The 22,092-nt window shown below is 37.3% G+C and overlaps 2 protein-coding genes across 2 annotated transcripts; both read left to right on the plus strand.

Annotated features, from left to right (window-relative positions):
• The first annotated feature begins 2,615 nt into the window (after positions 1-2,615).
• Positions 2,616-3,628, plus strand: LOC107135373 (olfactory receptor 5AK2-like). Its single transcript, XM_015477253.2, has one exon. It carries the CDS (start codon positions 2,616-2,618, stop codon positions 3,540-3,542), a length of 927 nt encoding a protein of 308 aa, XP_015332739.1. The 3' UTR covers positions 3,543-3,628.
• Positions 3,629-19,784: 16,156 nt separating this feature from the next.
• LOC107135374 (olfactory receptor 5AK2-like) lies at positions 19,785-20,800 on the plus strand. Its single transcript, XM_015477254.2, has one exon. The coding sequence runs from the start codon at positions 19,785-19,787 to the stop codon at positions 20,712-20,714; it is 930 nt and encodes a 309-aa protein (XP_015332740.1). The 3' UTR covers positions 20,715-20,800.
• The last annotated feature ends 1,292 nt before the right edge of the window (positions 20,801-22,092 follow it).

Below are 22,092 nucleotides of genomic sequence, written 5' to 3' on the forward strand. Positions count from 1 at the left end.
ATGACCTTATGTATCCTTCAATAATTACATTCCCATTGATACTCCCTGATAGTAAAAATCACACACACATAGTTGTAGGGGTTGCTTGCGAGTTTCAACGATGGCCCTTTTCTTGAGTGGTTCCTGCTATCTCCTAGGGGACTTGCCTCTTTCTTTGTCTTTTAGGTATCATTTGAGACTTTTCTGTATGTTCACATTGTTAAGCCAGGAAAGCTCAGATGTCCTTGGTAAGCTGATGACCTAGAAGTTATAATCAAAAGCTATAACTGTAAGTTGCTACTTAGAAGGCTCTCAACCAATCCTCATTCTTTTCATATGCCCTTCCATCCTGTCACAGAGTTTCTCTTTGAGGAGTTTGTAGAATAAATTTGGTTGATTCTAAGCTCTTTCTTTGCTGATCAATATTTGGTCTTCTTATGTCTGGTAAGTCAGTAATCAGTCACCAATCCACTTTCTAGTTAGAACCTAGTATCATTGTTCTATCTTCATTTATGTGTTACTTTAAATAATGAGAAAAGCTTTTTTTTATTGGTTGTTCAAAACATTACAAAGCTCTTGACATATCATATTTCATACATTAGATTCAAGTGGGTCATAAACTCCCATTTTACCCCAAATACAGATTGCAGAATCACATCGGTTACACATCCACATTTTTACATAATGCCATATTAGTGACTGTTGTATTCTGCTGCCCTTTTTTATTGCATTGTATGAATATTATTTTATTACAGGGCAAACTGTAATAAAGAAAGAAATCACTAAATCTCAGTCACATATAACAATAGAAATTCTCAATCACACCAAACCCAGAGAAGGCAGTGGGGTACTATTGAATCAAAGCATTCCCCAAAGCTCATCTGTTGGAAACTTTTTCACTAAAGCAACAGTGTTGGGAGGTAAGGATTAATAAGAGAGGACTAGGTCATGAGGGCTCTTCTCGTTAACTGAATTAATGTTGTTCTTGGGGGAGAGAGTCGGTTATCTAGAGAGAAGAATTCTCATTAAAGCAGGTTTCACCTCTCTGTATCTCTTGCTTTCATTCTCTCTTGCCCTCTACCTTCGGCCATAGACTGAGCAGCAAGAAGGCCCCTCAATGATGTGGTACCTCAGTCTTGGACTTCCCAGCCTCCAGCACTGTGAGCCAAACAAATTTTCTTTTTCTAGATAAATTACCAAGCTGGTATTCTGCTACACAAACATCAAATGGACCAAAACAGAGACCCTGTTCCACACCATCATTCAGGAATCCAGCCCAAAATAGACTGCCGTAAGCCACCAGGCTTAGCAAATAAAAATGTAGGATTCCCAGTTAATTTTGAATTTCAGATAAACATTGAGTAATGTTCTATTTTTACTATTTCCTATGCAATATTTAAGTCACAGCTCTACTAAAAAATATTTCATCTGAAATTCATATCTTTACCTATTTCTCTGTATAGTATCTTAACATCTTATCCCTTGATTTGTTGCTCTTCCATGAGGCAGTCTTCCCTGAGTGTGAATATCCCACTAAAAGATGAGGTATAAAAGGAGTAGATATTCATATGGTTCCAGTGTGCATAAAAATGGTAGTGAGAGGCCTGATTGAGGCCGAGGTGTAGCATGCATTGCCTTTGCCCATCCTCCTTAGGGTATTACATGATAAGATGACTCTGCATAAGCAAGCTTGTTTGGGAGTGTGGTTTATTTGTGGTTTAAGAAGAAAAGGCAGGTGTATTGATGGGCAGCACATTTCTGCCAACCAGCAGTCCATGATTTATTGCTTTACATTGAGCAGTGCTTGGCCATAAGGAAGGGAATCTAAAGACATTAACTCAGTGAATTTGAAGTCTAACACTGTATGGAAAATCATGTAGGAATGCATCAGTTGTATGCCTAACCAGGATGAGAAACAGGAACTCAGAGGAAAGCCAAGAGACTTCTGATTTAGAATAAGCCATCATCATGTATTGAATTGGTACCACAAAAATTTTCCTTCAGCTAGGCAATAACTTAAAAGATAACAATACCATGGGAAATGTAAGTTATCTCTCATATAAGTGCAATAAGAGGATTATCTGGTAGGTAAAGTAAAGACCTCTGATGGGAGTTATTAAAAAGGAAATAGTACAGACACGCTGTGAAGCCATCAAATGCATGTGGGCCAGAATATATCCCTGGAAATTTTTCTTCCTCTAATGTTCCCAATTTCAAGAGATTGAATGAGCATTAAAAGGATAAAATGCTAACATAAGAAAGATGTAGCCTGCAGAGAAGGTACGAAATCAGAGTCAAATATTTCCCTAAGCAAATATAGATAGCTAAAATTCAATATTCAAGTATGTTACTTGATACTTCTTAGAATAACACTTTAAAAGTTGTTGCTCTTCCATGAGGCAGTCTTCTATTTTGACATGAAATTATGGCCCAAATGCTCTTTTTATATGGTAGCCATTATCAAGAATACAGAAGAAATTATTTGGAAAGCAATAAATCCCTTTGTCTGCTTCTGTTAGAAACAGGGATATTGAAAACAGTGTCATGAAATGTAGAAATATTTCACTCAGAGAAGCACAATAGTTTCCTTTCTTCTCTTGGTCCTCCTCTTGGTTCTCTCCAGAAGCTGGGTGGCCATGACACAAGGAAACAGCACTGAGGTGACCGAATTCTACCTTCTGGGATTTAGTGCCCAACATGAGTTTCAGAGCATCTTCTTCATTCTGTTTCTCATGATCTACGTGACATCCATGGTGGGGAATACCGGAATGATCCTACTCATCAGGACAGATGCCAGACTCCAAACACCCATGTACTTTTTCCTACAACATCTGGCCTTTGTTGACATCTGTTACACGACAGCTATCACTCCCAAGATGCTGCAAAACTTCATCACAGAAAACAAGTCCATATCATTTGGTGGATGCTTAATGCAATTACTGGTCTATGCAACCTTTGCAACCAGCGACTGCTACCTCCTGGCAGCGATGGCGGTTGACCGTTATGTAGCCATCTCTAAGCCTCTTCATTATTCCATCATCATGTCACGGACAGTCTGCATCCAGATGGTAGCTGGTTCATACCTCATGGGTTCAATAAATGCCTCGGTACACACAGGCTTTACTTTTTCACTGTCCTTCTGTAAATTCAACATCAATCATTTTTTCTGTGATATTCCTCCAATTATCACCCTTTCATGCTCCAACAATGACATGAACTTCATGCTAATTTTGATCTTTGTGGGATTTAACTTGACATTCACTGTGTTGGTTGTCATCTTCTCCTACATTTACATCCTGACCACCATCCTGAAGATGTCTTCTACTGCAGGGAGGAAGAAGACCTTCTCCACCTGTGCCTCCCACCTGACAGCGGTCACCATTTTCTATGGCACCCTTGCTTACATGTACTTACAGCCACATTCTGAGAATGCCCAGGAGAATATGAAAGTGGCCTCTGTATTTTATGGCATTGTCATTCCCATGTTGAACCCCCTGATCTACAGTCTGAGAAACAAGGAGGTGAAAGAAGCTTTAAAAGTGGTGGCCAAAAAGCTCTTTTAGGTTAGACCCAAATTGTTCCAATTCAGCACATCAAAGCATGCAGTGGAAACATGTCACTGCCCTTTAATAATTTGGAAATTGAAAGCGTGTTAACATATTCAGCTCTTAAATCCAGGTTACTCTATCAACACATAAGATGTTAGAATATGAGAAATATTCTAACAACTCTCCTGAGATTCATTTTTTCTGGAGTATAATCTGAAAAACAATCCTCAGGGAGAATGCTTTATGTAGATGGTGAAAACTATTAAGGAGTTTACATAAAACTTTCAAATATACTTTAAATGGATAGAAATATTAAAAATTGTTTGAGGGCTGGGGATGTGGCTCAAGCGGTAATGCACTCGCCTGGCATGTGCGGGGCGCTGGGTTCAATCCTCAGCACCACATAAAAATAAAAATAAAGATGTTGTGTCCACCGAAAACTGAAAAATAAATATTGAAAAATTCTCTCTCTCTCTCTCTCTCTCTCTCTCTCTCTCAAAATTGTTTGCATATTGTCACAACTAAAATTGGAGTTTATTGATTTCTCGTCCTTTGAAAAAGTTCCCTAAATTTTCTACAGTGAGGTACTTTGTAAATTCTGTTGCAATTATGGTACAACTCTTCATTTATTGTACGTCTTTGAATGTGAAATAAATGTATTTCCTTACAAATCATCTTGTGACTCAAGCTATCACTTCTATACAACATTCTTATATTTGTTACATCCCACACTTCTTAGGAACAGTTCTTTCTGTCAACAGTTACCCTCTTTATTCCTATGCCATCACTTTCTTCCCTTGGGAAAGGGAACTCTGGATAACAGTTCTATTCCTATCTCCAGCTGAGATAACCTAGAAAGAGATGTATCTGAACTCTTGCCAGTAATCATTCACTTACAATCATTTTGTTCAAACAAATAAGGTTAAACTACAGAAGCTCCATGGGAATTCAACATGGGGCAAGAGATCTTTGAGTCAATGAAAGATTACTTGGCAGGAAAGCTTTAGTACACAGACAGGACCCGGCTTCGTCAAGGTGGGCAAGTAATGAAGGAAAGCACCTGCAGTCATTTTCACAACTTACCACACAGTGGTAGCTTCCTTCCCAGAGTAAAGAGTTTTCACCTGACACCTTGATAAAGCTATTATTTATCCTGCCATAGTGTATATATGAGAAAACACTCAAGCTGAATCTCTGTTAAGACTAGAAATGCACTCTTGCATTAGGTGTCTGGAAATTACTAAGTACTTAATAAAACAGTTGTAAAAAGAGGGAAGAAGGAATGTTCACAGAAAACTTGAATCTGTCCATTAAATGAAAAAATATGTAGTCCATCTCTCTAATAGTTCAGTATGGCAATCTATTCTTATGGAAGCATGTGTTTTATAAGGACTTACTAGAACCAGCAACTGCTTCTGAACAATACTGTGAAGACCCAAGTCAATTAGAATTAGAAGTCAAGGGAGTGCAAGGTGAGGTACTGGGAAATGTCCTGTGTATGTATAAATATGTCATAATGAATCCCACTATTGCATATAAATCCTAAGCTCCAATAAACAGATTTTAAAAATATTTTTATATTGATCATGATAAGAAAAAGCTACCTTATTAATTGGGTTATTTGATTGTTTTTGTTTGTTTTGTTTTGTTTTAAAAGCCCACTTATTAATTGGGTTATTTGATTGTTTTTGTTTGTTTTGTTTTATTTTTGGTGTTAAGCTTTTTGAGTTCTTTTTTTCCACTTCTTTTTTATTCTAATTAAGTATATCCTGGAGAAAAGTGCTCTATCTGATGTGGGTGTGGTAAAGATTTTCTCCCACTCTGTAGGTTCTCTCTTCACATTATTGATTGTTTTCTCTGCTAATCAGAAATCTTTTGGTTTAAATCCATCACATTTATCGATTCTTGATTTTATTTCTTGCACTTTAGGGGTCTTGTTAAGAAAATAAGTACCTAATCTGACATGGTGAAGATTTGGGCCTACTTTTTTTCTGTTAGGCGCAGGGTCTCTGGGCTAATTCCTAGGTTCTTGATTCACTTTTGAGTTCAGTTTTGTGTATGGTGAGAGATAGGCGCTTAACTTCATTTTGCTGCATATGGATTTTCAGTTTTCCCAGCACCATTTGTTGAAGAGGCTACCTTTTCTCCAGTGAATGTTTTTCCTCCTTTGTCTAATATGAGATAACAATTTATGTGGGTTTGTCTGTGTCTTCTATGCTGTACCATTGTTCTACATGTCTATTTTGGTGCCAATACCATGTAGTTTTTAAACTATAGCTCTTCGTAAATTTTAAGATCTGGTATTGTGATGCCTCCTTCTTCACTGTTCTTGCTAAGGATTGCTTTGGTTATTCTGGGTCTCTTATTTTGCAAAATTAATTTTATGATTGCTTTTTCTAGTTCTATGAGGAATGTCATTGGGATTTTAATTATTGATTATTTTAATTATTGATTATTTAATGACAACATAATTTTAATTTGAGTTGGATTAAATCTGTATAATGCTTATAGTAGTATGGCCATTTTGAAAATATTAATTCTTCCTATCCAAGAACATGGGAGATCTTTCTATCTTCTAAGAACTTCTTCAATTTCTTTCTTTAGTGTTCTATAGTTTTCAATTGTAGAGTTCTTTCACTTCTTTTGGTTAGATTGATTCCCAAGTATTTTTTTTGAGGCTGTTATGAATGGGATAGTTTTCCTAATTTCTCTTTCAAAGGATTCATCACTGATGTATAGAAATGCATTTGATTTATATGTATTGCTTTTATGTCCTGTTACTTTGCTGAATTAATTTATTATAGATATTTTCTGGTGGAATTTTTGGATCTTCTAAATTATCATTAAATAATGATAGTTTGAATTCTTCTTTTCCTATTTATATCCTTTGAATTTCTTTCATATGTCTGATTTCTCTGGCTAAACTTTCCAAGACTATGTTGAATAAAAGTGCTGCAAGAGGGCATCCCTGTCAGACACTTCTCAGGAGATATACAATTAATCAACAAACATATGAAAAAAAATGTTCTACATCTTAGTAATTAAAGTAATGTAAATCAAAACTACTCTAAGATTTAATCTCACTCCAATCAGAATGGCAGTTATCAAGAATACATACAACAATCAGTGTTGGTGAGGATATGGGGGAAAAGGTACATTCATACATTGCTGGTTGGACTGTGAATTGGTGCAACCACTCTGGAAAGCAGTATGGAGATTCCTCAGAAAACCTGGAATGGAAACACCATTTGACCCAGTTATCCCATTCCTCAGTCTACACTCAAAGGACTTAAAATCAGCATACTACAGTAATACAGCCACATCAACGCTTATAGCAGCTCAATTCACAATAACTAAACTATGGAACCAAACTAGGTGCCCTTTGATAGAGGAATGGATAAAGAAACTATGGTATATATACACAATGGAATATTACTCAACATTAAAAGAGAATAGCATCATGGCATTTGTAGGTAAATGGTTGGAGTTGGAGATTATCATGATAAGAGAAATAAGCCAATCCCCAAAGCCCAAAGTTCAAATTTTTTCTTTAATATGTGAATATTGATCCATTATAGGTGCAAAATGGAGGAAATTTCCCTGGGCAGAGGGGAGTAAAGTGAGGTGATGTGGCATGGGGAAAGGAAACATGGTGGAATGAGACATCATTACCCGAGGTAGATGTGTGATTGCACGAATGGTGTGACTCTACACCATGTACAACCAGAGAAATGAAAAAATTGTGCTTCATTTGTGCACAGCTTGGATCTAAGGATCACCCATATAGCCAATATGTCCTTAAAGTCCAATAAAAATGGTACACCAAAGACTCAGTGAGTTCCCTGGGTCAGTAATATTCCATGAACATTGCCTTAACTGAAGTCAAGACAGCAGTGTATCCCTGAGGATGACAGACATTTCATATAAGGGTCACGCACAGATTTAATCCTATGTCTTTTTTACTTTTATTGGTACTAACTTTAATTCTCCTACTGTAATAAAACTGAGTATGTATGTATAGCACTTTTCTGATGTCTTCCTCTGTTTGGGATCTATATCAAACATACTATCAAATTACTATTGACAGTATAATTTGTAAACAGCAGTAATTTATTTCTTATATTTCTGGAAGCTAGAGGTCCAAAATCAATATACCATCAGGATCCAGTGAAGGAACTCTTCCTGGTTGGATACAGTCAACATCTCAATATGTCCTCACTTGGCCAAAAAAAAGGGCTAGAGAGTTCTCCAAACGCATTCATGAAGGATCCACATTCTTACTTAATTGTCTCCCCAAAGTGGCATTTCTTATACTATCATGTTATGATAAAGGATTTTTTATGTTTTTTTAATTTGTTCTAACTAGTTATACATGACAATAGAATGAACTTTGACACATCATACATAAATGGAGTATAATTTCTTACTTTTCTTCTTGTACATGATGTAGAATCACACCAGTCATGTAGTCATATATGTACATAGGGTAATAATGTCAGATTCATTCACTATCCTTCATACCCCCATACCCCTCCTCTCCCTTCACTCCCCTCTACCTAATCCAAAGTAACTCAGTTCTTCCCTAGTCCCCACCTTATTGTGAATTATCAATTGCATATCAGGAAAAACATTCAGCTTTTGGTTTTTTTGACATTGCCTTATTTTGCTTAGCTCTATGTATTTCTCCAGCTCTATCTATTTAGCAGCAAATGCCATAAATTCACAGTAGCTAAACAATGGAACCAACCTAGGTATCCTTCAACAGATGAATGGATTTTTAAAAAAACGTGGCATATATACATAGTGGTACAGGATTGTGACATTAGAATTTTGAGAAACAACACTCAGTCCATAATATTCTGCATTGGGACCCTAAAAATCTTATCCCTCTTACATGTACAATGCATTCCTTCCATTATGACAATCCCAAAAGTTCTTGTATCTACCATCAACCGTAAAGTCAGATTCCAGTTGTGGCATATTCTAAATGTCATAAAGATAAAACATGAATGAGATTTGTGGAATAATTTATTCTGAGGGAAAATTCTTCTCCAGCTGTGAGCCTCAAATCCATCAAGATATGTACTTCCAAAATGAAAAGATGAAAACAGGAATAGGATAGACATTTTCACTCCAGGAAGGAGAAATAGGAAATAAAGAGGGGTAATGGGGCCCAAGCAAGTCCAAAACCTAGGAAGGTGACCTCTATGAGATCCCAAGGTTCAAGAACCATCCTCTTTGGCTCCACACACTGCCCTCCAGGCTCTCTGGAAGAGAAGTCCCACCTTCCAGACCCAGAGATTGACATCTCAGCAGAACCTACTTACAGTCCATGTTCCCACAACTATTCAAGAATAAGGAAACTTCCTCTCTCTCTCTCTCTCTCTCTTTTCTTTCTGAGGCCTTGTAGGAGTCACTCTTAAAACTCTGTTCACAGAAATCAAGACTTTTTCTACCAGGCAACCTTAAAATATGCCCAAATTATACCCATTTCCCTGTCTAAATCTGCTTTCCTATTTTTAGTTATTTGGTTCAGAGTACCTCACTCTTGGTGAAAATTTCTCTTATTTTTGGCTCCACAACAAAATACTGTAGACTGGGTAGTTTCTAAATCTAAAAACTTATTCCTCACAGTTGTGGGGACTGAAAGAGATGAGCAAACCCATGTGATCAGGCTCTGGTGAGGGCTTTCCTCTGGGTGGAGATGGCTAACTTCTCATTCTGTCCTGTCACAATAAACAGCAAGAGGAGCATCAAGCTCCCTCAGCATTCACAAGGTGCAAGTCCCCTTAATTAGCACTGTTCCTCCCTTAAAACTACCCAATCCTACACACTTGTCAAACTCATTACCCCCTAATAGCAGCCCTTTGGGGGCAGGATTTCAACATATGAATGGAGGGAGAAGGTGGGACATGAGCCTTTGGTGCCTAACATCAGAGTTGTGGCACATTCTAGTGCATTATCAAGTCTCAGAGTGATAATAAAGATCCATAAATTAGTAACTATCTTGTAAGAAGGGTGGTCCTTGACACCCCTGAGCTTTTGTGTGTTATCTGAAGTGACATCAGTTCTGTGGGAACCATTCCTTCACACTCTGCAGTTGCTAAACTTTTTGGTGGTGTTCATTCCCGGCAGCAGAAAGAAGAACAAGAAAAAGTGAAGAGGAAATTCAGGGAAGACTGAGTGAGTGACTTACCTGGTTTACACTTTAGGAAACTGGAACTCAATTCCACAGGGACTCCAATGAACTAGGAAGAATGTCCCTCAGAATTATGCCTTCCAAGAGAGGAGGTTGTGACATTTATTCTCCTCTCCTCTCCTCCACTGTCTGAAGGTTTGCCAAGGTAGTTAACACCTCGTCACATCTGTGCCAATTCTGAGGGGTGGTCTTTCATGGTCTGAGAGATAATCCTGAGGCAAGAGGCAGAGATGCCATTGAAGATGGGCCCCTCTTAGGACAGAGAAAGCACTTTACCACAGATGCACTAAAATCAAGTTCTGAGAAGATGTGGTGCAAGACTCAAGAGATTTTTGTTTCTCTGTGTTACACATTTCTAGCCAGTGACATTTAGCTACAAGACTACTGGGAGATTCAGAGCAAGGGTCTCTCTGGCTACTGCCTTGCCCTTCTTGCCCTTTCCTACTTCATGAAATTATATGCTCTAGAACTGTAGCAGATGAGTTGGCAACAAGGAGGCAGCCAGTGTCTGAGAAAGACTGAGCAAATCTTAGAATTGCTAGTCCTGACTCTCAAACTGTTGTCATGAAGGGGAATAAATCCTGGTATTTAGGCAAAAGAAAGTTGTTTTTTCTTCTGTTGGCAATTGAGCACATCCCTAACTAAAACACAGTCATGCAGTAAAGGATACTGAAGTGGAATTCAGTAACGTTTTGAAAATAACTGCCCTTCATTCAATTGCAGTTCACCAAAAAACATCGGGCTTACTAAATCAAGCTTTCTCCTTACACATTTATTTTTTCTTGTTTCTTTTTAATTATATACAACATCAGGACCCACCCTGACATTATCACAAATGCATGGAACACATCTTTATCCACTTCAGTCCCCAGCACTTCCCTCCCTGCCCCACCCTGACTCCCCTTCTCTACCTCTGCATTCCACTGATCCCTCTTCAATCCATTTACAGATCTTTTTTGTTTTTTTTAATTAGTGTCCTTTGGATATATCTAATTCTGGGCCCAACTGTGCAATATCCTTGCATGTACATATGAAAGTTTGGTCAGATCAGCTCCACTGTTCTTTCCTTCTTCTGTCCTTCCTTCCTCCTCCTCAAATAGCTTGTCTACTCTACTGATCTTTTCTCTATTTACATATAACTCTCTCTCTTTTTTTTCTTTCTCTCTATTTTTCTTGTTTTTTATCCTCCAACCTCATCACTTATTTTGGATTAGATTTTTTCATATCAGAGAAATCATTCAATCTTTGACTTCTGGCCACTGGCTTATTTCACTTGGCATGATAGTCTCCAGATCCATCCATTTACTGGCAAATGCCATCATGCCATTCTTCTTTAAGACTGAGTAATGCTACACTGTGTGTGTGTGTGTGTATCGCTTTCTCCTTGCATATTTATTAAAGACTTAAGTCTTGCAAGTTCATAGCCCAACTAAATTCAAGGTCTCTTATTTCACTAATACTTAAAATATTCTGGCATTATGAAGTAAATTAGGAATAAATGTTGTTATTGTCCAGTGATGATTTTTTTAAGTGTGTAAGTTTATAGAAAAAAATGGAAAGAAGTAATTTTGAGAATTTTTTCAACCAATAAGCAATAGCCTACATAATATTGTAAAATATATTCATATTATAATACCTATTTGTTATACCATGGGTGATATGCCTTTAAATTTTGATTACATCAATAAATGCTGAAGAAGTTATAGGGAACAGAGTACACTCATGCATTGCTGCTGGAACTGTAATTAGTTCAATCGCTTTGGAAATCAATATGGAGATTCCTCAAAAGACTGGAAACTCACCCTCTAAATTACCTAGCTATAGCATACCTTGTATTTATTCAAACACACTAAAATCATCATGCGATAGTGATACACTCATACCAACGTTTATAGCAGCAAAATTCACAATATTCAAGTGTGCAACCAGCCTAGGTGCCCATCAATAGTTGAAAGAATAAAGAAAATGTGGCATATATACACAGTGAAGTTTCACTCAGCATTAAAGAAGAATAAAATTATAGATGTTGCTTGTAAATGGATGGAACTAGATAACATCATATTAAGTAAAATAAGTCAGACTCAGAAAGCCCAGGGTCAAATGTTTTCTCACATATACAAAAGCAAGAGAGAAATAAGAAATTTTTTTAGAAAGGATGATCTCATGAAAATGGAAGGGAGAACTGTAGAGTAAGGTAGGGTATTTAGAGGAAGGAAGAATGGTAAAGGGGAGGAATTGAAAAACGAAATTGACCAAACTCTGCTATATACATATATGAAGATATCACAATGATCTTAACTTTTATGCATAGCTATAATACATCAATTTAAAAATGTTAATCAATACAAGAAACATCAATAGAACAGAGGAAGGGGATCTGGATAGGGAAGTGAAAAGGAAAGGAGGTAGTACTAAGGATCGAAATGGAACAAATTACGTTACATGCATTTAGGACTATGTCAAAATGAACCCCACAATTATATATGACTATAATGCACTAACAAAAATGTTTTTAAAATATCGTTTAGATTTAAATTTCTGTCATTGAAAAGCTATAATCTTTACTGATTAGTGACAAGCTTTATCTAGACCTAAATACAGGTACTTAGACATATGAAGATGCTCAACCTGATTTATAACAAAAGCTTTTAAAAAAACACTTGTTAAAGAATAAATGATGTGTCTGGCTTCCTGCTCCTACCAGAGATGTCACACTCTTTTTCTTTCAAGATTTCTAAAAAAAAAAAAAAAAAAAAAAGATTTCTAATTTCTTCCTCTCCAGGCACTGCTCATCCAACTTAAATCTGCTGTTGCTCCACTTCTGGACCTGTTCCATCTGAGCTCTCTCAGATTATCTCCAGTAACTCATACCCAATCTTTTTTTTTTTCTTCAACCCATCCCACCAATCTTCATACTCTAGTAACTTCTCATAACTTAACTCTTAATGCTCCATCCCTGACAGCTCCATCACCCTCCAATTTGCTCCACCAACAAAGCTTCAAGCATAATTGGTGTAAGATTATGTTTCCTACATAATGAGCTACGTATTTTACTCATTTTTTGTATAATTAAATAAATGGTCCCCCCCAAAATAAATAAATAAATAAATAAATGATGTGAGCCAAGCACCATAGCACATGCCTGTAATCCCAGCGATGTGGGAGGCCGAGGCAGGAAAACACTTAGCAACTCAGTGAGACCCTGTATCTAAATAAAATACAAAAAGGGGCTGGGATGTGTCCCAGTGGTAAAGCACTCCTGGGTTTATCCCCAGTATGAAGGAGGAGGAGGAGGAGGAGGAGGAGGAGGGGGTGGGGATGCCAGGCTTAGGNGAGGAGGAGGAGGAGGAGGAGGAGGAGGAGGGGAAAGAGAAGAAGAAGAAGAAGAAGAAGAAGAAGAAGAAGAAGAAGAAGAAGAAGAAGAAGAAGAAGAAGAAGAAGAAGAAATAATAATAATATATATAATAATGACATGAAGATAATAATAATAATGACATGAAGAAAAAGAACTGTTGTCTCCAGGCATTACAGCAACACTAAAACACAATGTCCTCTCGAGGAAACCTAAATTTAGTCCTGACGGCACATGCAAAGACACTCAACCTGATTCATAACAATAAAAAAAGCAAAGTTGTTAAACAACATATGACATTAGAAATAATTGTCCTCTCTAAAAATAGAATAATGCACACACAAAAAAAGTTGTTCTCTCTGGAAAACATACGTTTTCTTCAGCCAATTACCACTGCTAATCACTGTTTTTCCAAACCCATCTCAGCCTCTGGAACCTCAGATACCAAGGGAGTCAGTATAGCTCCCTGAGGTGGCAGCTATAAGATCCCTGGTGGGGAGGAGCCAGAGAGAGAGCCCTCCATGGGCAGTCAGCCTGCAGCAGCTGCAGAAAGAGATTCTGGAGGCAACTCTGACTCAAGTACAACAGGGTAATTCCCACTGTCAGCAGCAGCTGTGTAGCACTGCCATGTGTGCAGGAAGCAGCAAGGCACCAGGGTCAGAGGAGCAGTTCCAGCATGTCATGCCCCAAGACCAGGACTCAGCTCATCAGGTGATATGATGGAAAGGAATCCAGGGATTGGAATCTGCCAAGGGTTGCCCAGGAAAGAATGTGAATGAACAAATGTCAATCAACCAACCAACACTAAATGTGCTTAAAATAATGTTTTCATGTGTCCTTGGGCCATGGGGTGAGCACTCAATGTCTGCACCCTGCTGTGAGGTCTTTGTAATTTTGGTAACTTGAACCTCACATCACTTGAAGCCAGGCTCTGTATTTTCCTCTTCCTTTTTATTCTGAAATACTCATAGATTCACAGGAAGTTGTGCAACATTGCCAAGAGTTCCTGTGAACCTTCCACCCACTTTTACATCTTGTTTGATTCCACTATGACACCAAAAGCAGGATTTTTATATTGGTGCTGTGTGTGTGTGTGTGTGTGTGTGTGTCTTTGTCATTTTCTCACTTGTGCAGACTTGTGTAATGATCAAGGAATAATGATCAAGGTATCGACTCTTCCACCCCACATCTCAGATCCTAAACAGATTCTTTTCACCGTGCCCCTTATAGTCCTGCCACCCTCTTCCACCTGCAACCACTAGATACTGCCAATCACTAACTTGTTCTCCATCTCTACAATTTTGTCATTTTAATAATGTTTACAATGAATCACATGTGACTATTGAAAGTTAACTTCGTTTTTGTTCTGCCCAATGCCACGGGGTTGTCAGCCTTTCTCTAAGTGATGTACATCCCATTGGTTGATGGTGAGTTCTAGGTCTTTGCTGACCTTCTGTCTAGTTGATCCATATGTGACTAAGAGAAGACTATTAAATCCCCAGTGATAATTGTGGATTGCCTTTTCCTCTCTTACATTTTATCAGTTTGGGCTTTATATTTATTGTAGCTCTATAGTTTGGTCCCCACACATTTAGAATTGCTATTTTTTCTTGGAGGATTAACCTTTTTATCATTATGTAACAGCCCTCTTTGTCCCAGGTGATTTTCTTTCCTGTGAAGTCTGTGCTATCTGATAATTAATGTAGCCAACACTTCAATCTTTTGCTTAATTTCTGTATGCTATGTATTTTCCTTGTGTCTACTTTTGAGCTATAAATATTATATTTGAAGTGATTTTCTTATTCACAGTTTATAATAGCATAATATTTTTCTAGCTACTCCATGAAACTCTTAATCTATTTTCCGATGTGGTTCTCAATGTGCATAGAGCCAACATTTAAGACAAATCTGTTAAAATGGGAACCAGGAAAGGATTTTAAAAGGAAGTAAAGTTTCTATGCCACTTCAAAAAGAAACATGCAAAAATAATTATGTTTAGAATACAATACCTCAAGCAGCCACTTAAAAAGCTGAGAAACACATACACAAACCTCTAGAAATAAATCAGTGTGGAATTCTAAAATGCATTCAAGTGAAACACAGGAAAGCAAGAAAAAGTAAACAGAGAAACAAGAGGAAAGGGACCCGAGGGAAAGAGGAAGGGAAGACAAGGTGTGGTCCTGGAAAATGAAATCAAACAGATTATGCTTTGTGCATATGTGAGTGTGATACAATGAAACCCACTGCAATATAATTATGCACCAGTAAAAAATTTAAATTATAATAAAATAAAATTCCAAACTTAAGAGGCAACATGTGTGGCAAAGGATCATTTTATAACAATAAGAGTCATGAATTTCTAGTATAAAAATCAAAGAACAAATTTTTTTATGTTAAAAATTAAAGTTCTCTCTCACTCACACCACACCCAGGGAAACTTTTTTCTAAAGGGCTTAGTGGGCCCCATTCCTGATCTTTATCAATGAATAGGTAGAATGAAATCATGAGTAGGAGTGAGAAAAAAAATAGTTTGATTGTTGAAGGGCCCATTCTCTAAACATACTCTGCAGCCTGCTCTCTCTTCGGGCAATATGACATGAACACCTTCCATAGGGTGTATGTTTATTTCATTCACTTTGGACTATGTATTAATCCATAATATGTATCTAGTGTGATTTATTTAAACCTATTTCTAAATTTGCTTTTTTGGAAACATTGTTGCAGTGACCATAATGAACTTCTAAGTAGGTTCTGCAACACACATTTTGCAGAGGAAGGAAGTGCAGCCGGGGAGGGGTTACATCCTTAGCCTACATTGATTGGCGGGACAAGAATTCTGGTAATGGGCCATAGCCTTTGTAGCATTTGCTGATTAGAAAGCACCTCCATCACACATAACCAATGATAATTCCTGTTGAGTCCATTGTCCCTCAGTACACAGATTCTCTCTGTGAGTTGGGGAAAGAGGGCTTCTCCTTAACTCTTGAAAACTGTCCCCATAATCTGATATCCTTTTACTTAAATTCAAAATGATTAGAGAAAAATTAGTAAAGTAAAAATTATTACTCTATCAAATTTTTTTACCAAATGGTTCCCTGATCTACTTGGGCTTCCTCTAAGGTGGTTCTCCCCACAGGATGGATTTTACTTGAAAAGACTCCATTTCATCTCTTTTCCAACAAATTCACTGTAGGAAGGAACTTGTACATACGTTTTGTTTCTCAGCCCTCACTAAAGGTTTGTGCTGAAAGACAGTAGTGTCTTGTCCCAGCAGTTGGGTTATCCCACAGTGTTGGATTCTCAAGATATTTAAGAGAACCAGAGAAGCTGATAGCAACAACTGGCTTCCTCTGCTGCATAGCTTTCACTAAAGGCACATTCTTCTTCACCATCCTGTCCTTGAAGGTGGAGCTCTGCTTAGAGCCGTGGTACCAGTGAAGGAACAGCAAGGCTGTTGATAAATTGAGGATGTGTGTTGTTCCTCCATCGGCAGTTCCTTTTATTATATAATGTATAAAAATGGTAAAATTCTATGAAAATAATTCCATCACACGTGCACCCATAATATAATTCAAAATATAAATGACAGCCAAATTTTTAATCCCTTACATGTACTTCAATACATTCCTATTTATCTATCATGAAAGTAATAATTATATATACAACATATGTATTACATATTCATATACATATATTACATATACTTAGTATATAGAATATAAACTATATAGTATATGTTTCAGATACATGATGGATGAGAGAGAGAGAAATATTTGGGACGGGGAGGCTGTGCGTTTCAAAGATGCCCATCTCCCTGTTCTTTTTCGCTCCTTCCAAGTGGTATTTTATTCTTCTTTTGTTTTTCAGGTAATAGGTGAGCCTCTTTTTGTAGGCTTGCATTGATAAGCCAAGGAAGCTCTAGTGTCTTAGGTAAGCTGCTGATGAACCAAAAGTTCTAACCTATAACTTGCTTCTTAGAAGGACCTCAACCAAACCTCATTCTGTTAGGACTCACTTCAACCCTCCCACAATGCACCTGATTAGGATCAGCATTTGGGGGATTCTAAAGCATAAATCTAGTTGAGGCTAAGATTTTCCTATTGCTGACTCAGTATTTCAGTTTCTTGGATCTGATAAATGGGTCATCACTCACCAATCTATTTCTCAGGGTGATACTTGTGCTTCTGTTACAACTTGTTTCATTTATGACTTCTTGCAAAATATTATTATTGCATTTTAGGAAAGAAATAATAGTTATTTAAAATAAGACTAACTGTTGAAAAATAACTCCATAAATATCAGTATTGTACAACACTAGAAATTCTCAGTCACACACAGTCCAGTGGAGGAAGGGTGCAGATGGCAGTGGACTGCTATGAATGAAATGTGTCCCCCAGGTTCACGTGTTGGAAATTAATCACCATTGTGACAGTGTCAGGAGATGAAAGTATGAGAAGAGGTATGGCCCTCGTGAATGAATTCATTCTGTTTTTGTGGGAGAGGGTTAGTTATCTTGAGCTAAGATCTGTTATGAAAGCAAGTTTGCCCCTCTCTGTTCTCTTGCTGTCAATGTTGACTCACTTGCCTTTCCACTTTCTGCCATATGATGAGGCAGTATCAAGCCCATGTGATGTGCCTCTGCCATCTTGGACTTCCCAGAATTTAAACTGTGAGTCAAATACAATTTTTTTTTGTTTCTTTGAATTACCTTCTTTTTCATGTCTATGAATTTCATTATTATTAGCATAAAGTGTGGTATTCTGCTCTGTCGACAGAGTAGGACAGAGATTCTGTGTTGCACACAGTCATCCCAGCCTGAAGTGGACCACAGTAAGCAACATAAGGAAGGCTAGCAAAATTGCCAAAAGAAAAAAAATACAGGAGGCCCAGTTAAATGTGAATTTTGGAAAATAATAAGTATTTTTTGCTCTTATTGTTTCTCATGTAAAAAATGTGTAGACACTGAAGTTGGTGTGCATTTATATGAAATATTACACTTATTTATAGCAAAATTTACTTTAACTTGGTGTTACTTTAACTTGTGTTTTTTTTTTTCTGACAACCCTGTCTCATAATAAAGTCTCTCTAAATTGCCAATATCCAACAAACAAATGAGTCAGAGTAGAAAGTTATATTGTAACCATTTTCATAGGTATGGGGGTGAGAGGGCTGCTTCGGGCCTAGATGTAGCATACATTGCTTTTGACCATGTTACTTTGAGCAGAACTGTGAAGTCATAACCTCACATAAGCAAGTTTGGCTGGAAGCCAGGTCTACCTCTATTTCCAGAAGACAAAGGTACCCCTGGGCAGCAAGCCAGTTTCTGCAGTACATAGCCATGGTTTGTGACACACTACTCACTAACAAGCAGTGCTAGGAAATACAGAAAGTTGTTTAAGAATTAAGTCATCAAACCAGAGAATTTGAGTGCTTACACTACATGAAAAACATTCATGAATGCATCTCAGCTCTATACCCAACTAAGCACAGGGGTACACAGGTAGAGAAAAACAAAAACATTCATGATATAAAGTAAGCAATAACAACATATTAATCAAACGTTTACCACATGATCTATCCTTAAGCTAAGCCAAAGCCACAAGAGAAACAATGCCAGGGGAAAAGCAACTTTATCTCTCTCTCTCTCTCTTAATTATATGTGAAAAGAGGATTATCTGAGGGATAATCAGAAAATTTTTTGTGAAGCTCATCATTTAAAAGAGAGTTGTAAAAAAATAAGAGAGGTACAGACACACTGTGAACTCATCAATCATGTGAACCATTGTTATGGTTTCTATGTGAGATGTCCCCCAAAAGCTCATGTGTAAGACAATGCAAGAAGGCATAGAGGAGAAGTGATTGGGTTATGAAAGCCTTAACACAATCAGTGAATTAATCCCCTGATGGGATTAACTGAGTGGTGACTTAAGGTTGGTAGGGTGTGGCTGGAGGAAGTGGGTTATTGGGGACAAGACATGTGGGTGAATATTTTGTATCTGGTGAGTGGAGACGCTCTGTCAGCTGCCTGATCATCATTTGAGCTGGTTTTCTCCACCACACTCTTCCGCCATGATGTTCAGGCTCACCTTAAACACAGAGGAATAGAGCTGGATTTCTATGAACTGAGACCTCTGAAACCATGAACTCCAAATAAATTTTTCCTCCTCTACAATTATTCTTGTCAGGTATTTTAGCTACAACAGTGAAAAAGCTGACTAAAACAAACACGAACATAACTCAGAAAATTCTTTATTCCAATGAGTTCTAATGACCAAAACTTGAACCAGGATTAAATGAAGAGAATGCTAAATGCCTACAAAAAAATTGTAGGCTGCTAAAAAAAAAAAAAAAAAAATGGGGAAAATCTTATTGCTTCGGGCAAATATAGATACTCGTTTAAAATAATGAAAAAGTACTTTAATATACATTTTTCATAATCACAGGTTAAAAGTCAGTTTTCTTCTCTGAAGTTTTCCCCACTGTAAAATTTATCTACAGCTTGAATACACTGGCTTGTAATGGCTTCTTATCAAAAATATAGAAAAAATATTAGGAGGACAATAAATCAGATTCTGATTTTGTCATGAATATCAAAATTTTTAAAAAAAGCAACATGAAATGTAAGGATCTTTCATTTGAAAAAGTCACAAAGATTTCCTTTCTTCTCTTGGTCCTTCTCTTGCTTCTATCCAGACACTGGGTAGCCATGACAAAAGGAAATGACACTGAAGTGACTGAATTCTACCTTCTGGGATTTGGTGACCAACGTGAGTTTCAGAGCATCCTCTTCATTATGTTTCTCTTGATCTACGTGACATCCATGGTGGGGAATACTGGAATGATCCTACTCATCAGGACAGATGCCAGACTCCAAACACCCATGTACTTTTTCCTACAACATCTGGCCTTTGTTGACATCTGCTACACGACAGCTATCACTCCCAAGATGCTGCAAAACTTCATCACAGAAAACAAGTCCATATCATTTAGTGGATGCTTAATGCAATTATTGGTCTATGCAAACTTTGCAACCAGTGACTGCTACCTCCTGGCAGCAATGGCAGTTGACCGTTACGTAGCCATCTGTAAGCCTCTTCACTATTCCATCATCATGTCTCAGACAGTCTGCATCCAGATGGTAGCTGGTTCATACCTCATGGGATCAATAAATGCCTCTGTACAAACAGGTTTTACATTTTCACTGTCCTTCTGTCGGTCCAACAGCATCAATCACTTTTTCTGTGATGTTCCCCCAATTCTCATGCTATCATGTTCCAACATTGACATCAACATCCTGGTACTTACTGTGTTTGTGGGATTTAACTTGACATTCACTGTGTTGGTCGTCACCTTGTCCTACATTTACATCCTGACCACCATCCTGAAGATGTCTTCTACAGCAGGGAGGAAGAAGACCTTCTCCACCTGTGCCTCCCACCTGACAGCGGTCACCATTTTCTATGGCACCCTTGCTTACATGTACTTACAGCCACATTCTGAGAATGCCCAGGAGAATATGAAAGTGGCCTCTGTATTTTATGGCATTGTCATTCCCATGTTGAACCCCCTGATCTACAGCCTGAGAAACAAGGAGGTGAAAGAAGCTTTAAAAGTGGTGGCCAAAAAGCTCTTTTAGGTTAGACCCAAATTGTTCCAATTCAGCACATCAAAGCATGCAGTGGAAACATGTCGCTGCCCTTTAATAATTTGGAAATTGAAAGCTTGTTAACATATTCAGCTCTTAAATCCGGATTACGCTATCAACACATAAGATGCTAGAATGTGAGAAATATTCTAACAACTCTCCTGAGATCATTTTCTCTGGAGTATAATCTGAAAAACATAATCTTCAGGGAAAAGACTTTAGGGAGATGGAAAAAATATATTGTTTATATAATGTTTACAAAATATTATTTTAAATATTTTTTCAAATATACTTTAAATGGCTACAAATATTAAAAATTGCTTGAATATTGTCAGTACTAAAATTGGAGTTGATTGATTTCCCATCCTTTGAAAACGTTCCCTAAACTTTCTACAGTGAGGTACTTTGTAAATTCTGTTGCAACTATTGCACAACTCTACAATTATTGAACAACAATTATTTCTGTTATGTTAAATAAATATATCTCCTTCAAATCATCTTGTGACTCAACCTATCACTTCTATACATCATTCTTATATTTGTTACATCCCACACTACTTAGGGTCACTTCTTTATGGCAACAATTACCCATTTCCCATTTCATCACTTTCTTTCCTTGGGAAAGGGAACTCTGAATAACAGTTCTATTCCTACCTCCAGCTGAAGTAACCTAGAAATAGATGGATTTAAACTCTTGCCAGTAATCATTCATTTACAATCATTTTGTTCAAACAAATTAAGGTTAAACTACAGAAGCTCCATGGGAATTCAACATAGGGCAGGAGATCTTTGAGTCAATGAAAGATTATTTGGCAGGAAAGCCAGGACACAGACAGGACCCAGCTTCGTAACTGTGGGCAAGCAATGAAGGAAAGCACCTGCAGTCATTTTCACAACTTACCACACAATGGTAGATTCCTTACCAGAGCAAAGAGTTTTCACCTGTCACCTTGATCATGCTACTATTCATCCTGCCATAGTGTATATATGAGAAAACACTCAAGCACTTTTGCATCCCAAGCATCTATCAAGTGTCTGGAATTTATTAAGTACTTGTTAAAATAAATGTAGAATGAGGGAAGAAGTAATGCTCACAGGAAACTTGAATCTGTCCATTAAAGGAGAAAATTATAGTCCAGCTCTCTAATAGTTCAGTATGGCAATCTATTCTTAGGGAAACGTGTTTTATAAGGACTTAAAGGACCATCAACTGCTGCTTAACATTTTTGTGATGGCCCAAGTCTTCATTGAGTACTTGAAGATCAGAAGAGGGCAAAAGGAGGTATAGAGGAACGTCCTGTTCATATATATATATATATATATATATATATATATATATATATATATATATATATATATATATATATAT

The sequence above is a fragment of the Marmota marmota genome, unplaced genomic scaffold (assembly GCF_001458135.2).
Source record: "Marmota marmota marmota unplaced genomic scaffold, marMar, whole genome shotgun sequence".
Classification (NCBI taxonomy): domain Eukaryota; kingdom Metazoa; phylum Chordata; class Mammalia; order Rodentia; family Sciuridae; genus Marmota; species Marmota marmota.

Excerpts from the sequence above, each read along its gene's own strand:
- LOC107135373 (XM_015477253.2), top strand. The coding sequence starts at position 2,616 with ATGACACAAGGAAACAGCACTGAGGTGACCGAATTCTACCTTCTGGGA.
- LOC107135374 (XM_015477254.2), top strand. The coding sequence starts at position 19,785 with ATGACAAAAGGAAATGACACTGAAGTGACTGAATTCTACCTTCTGGGA.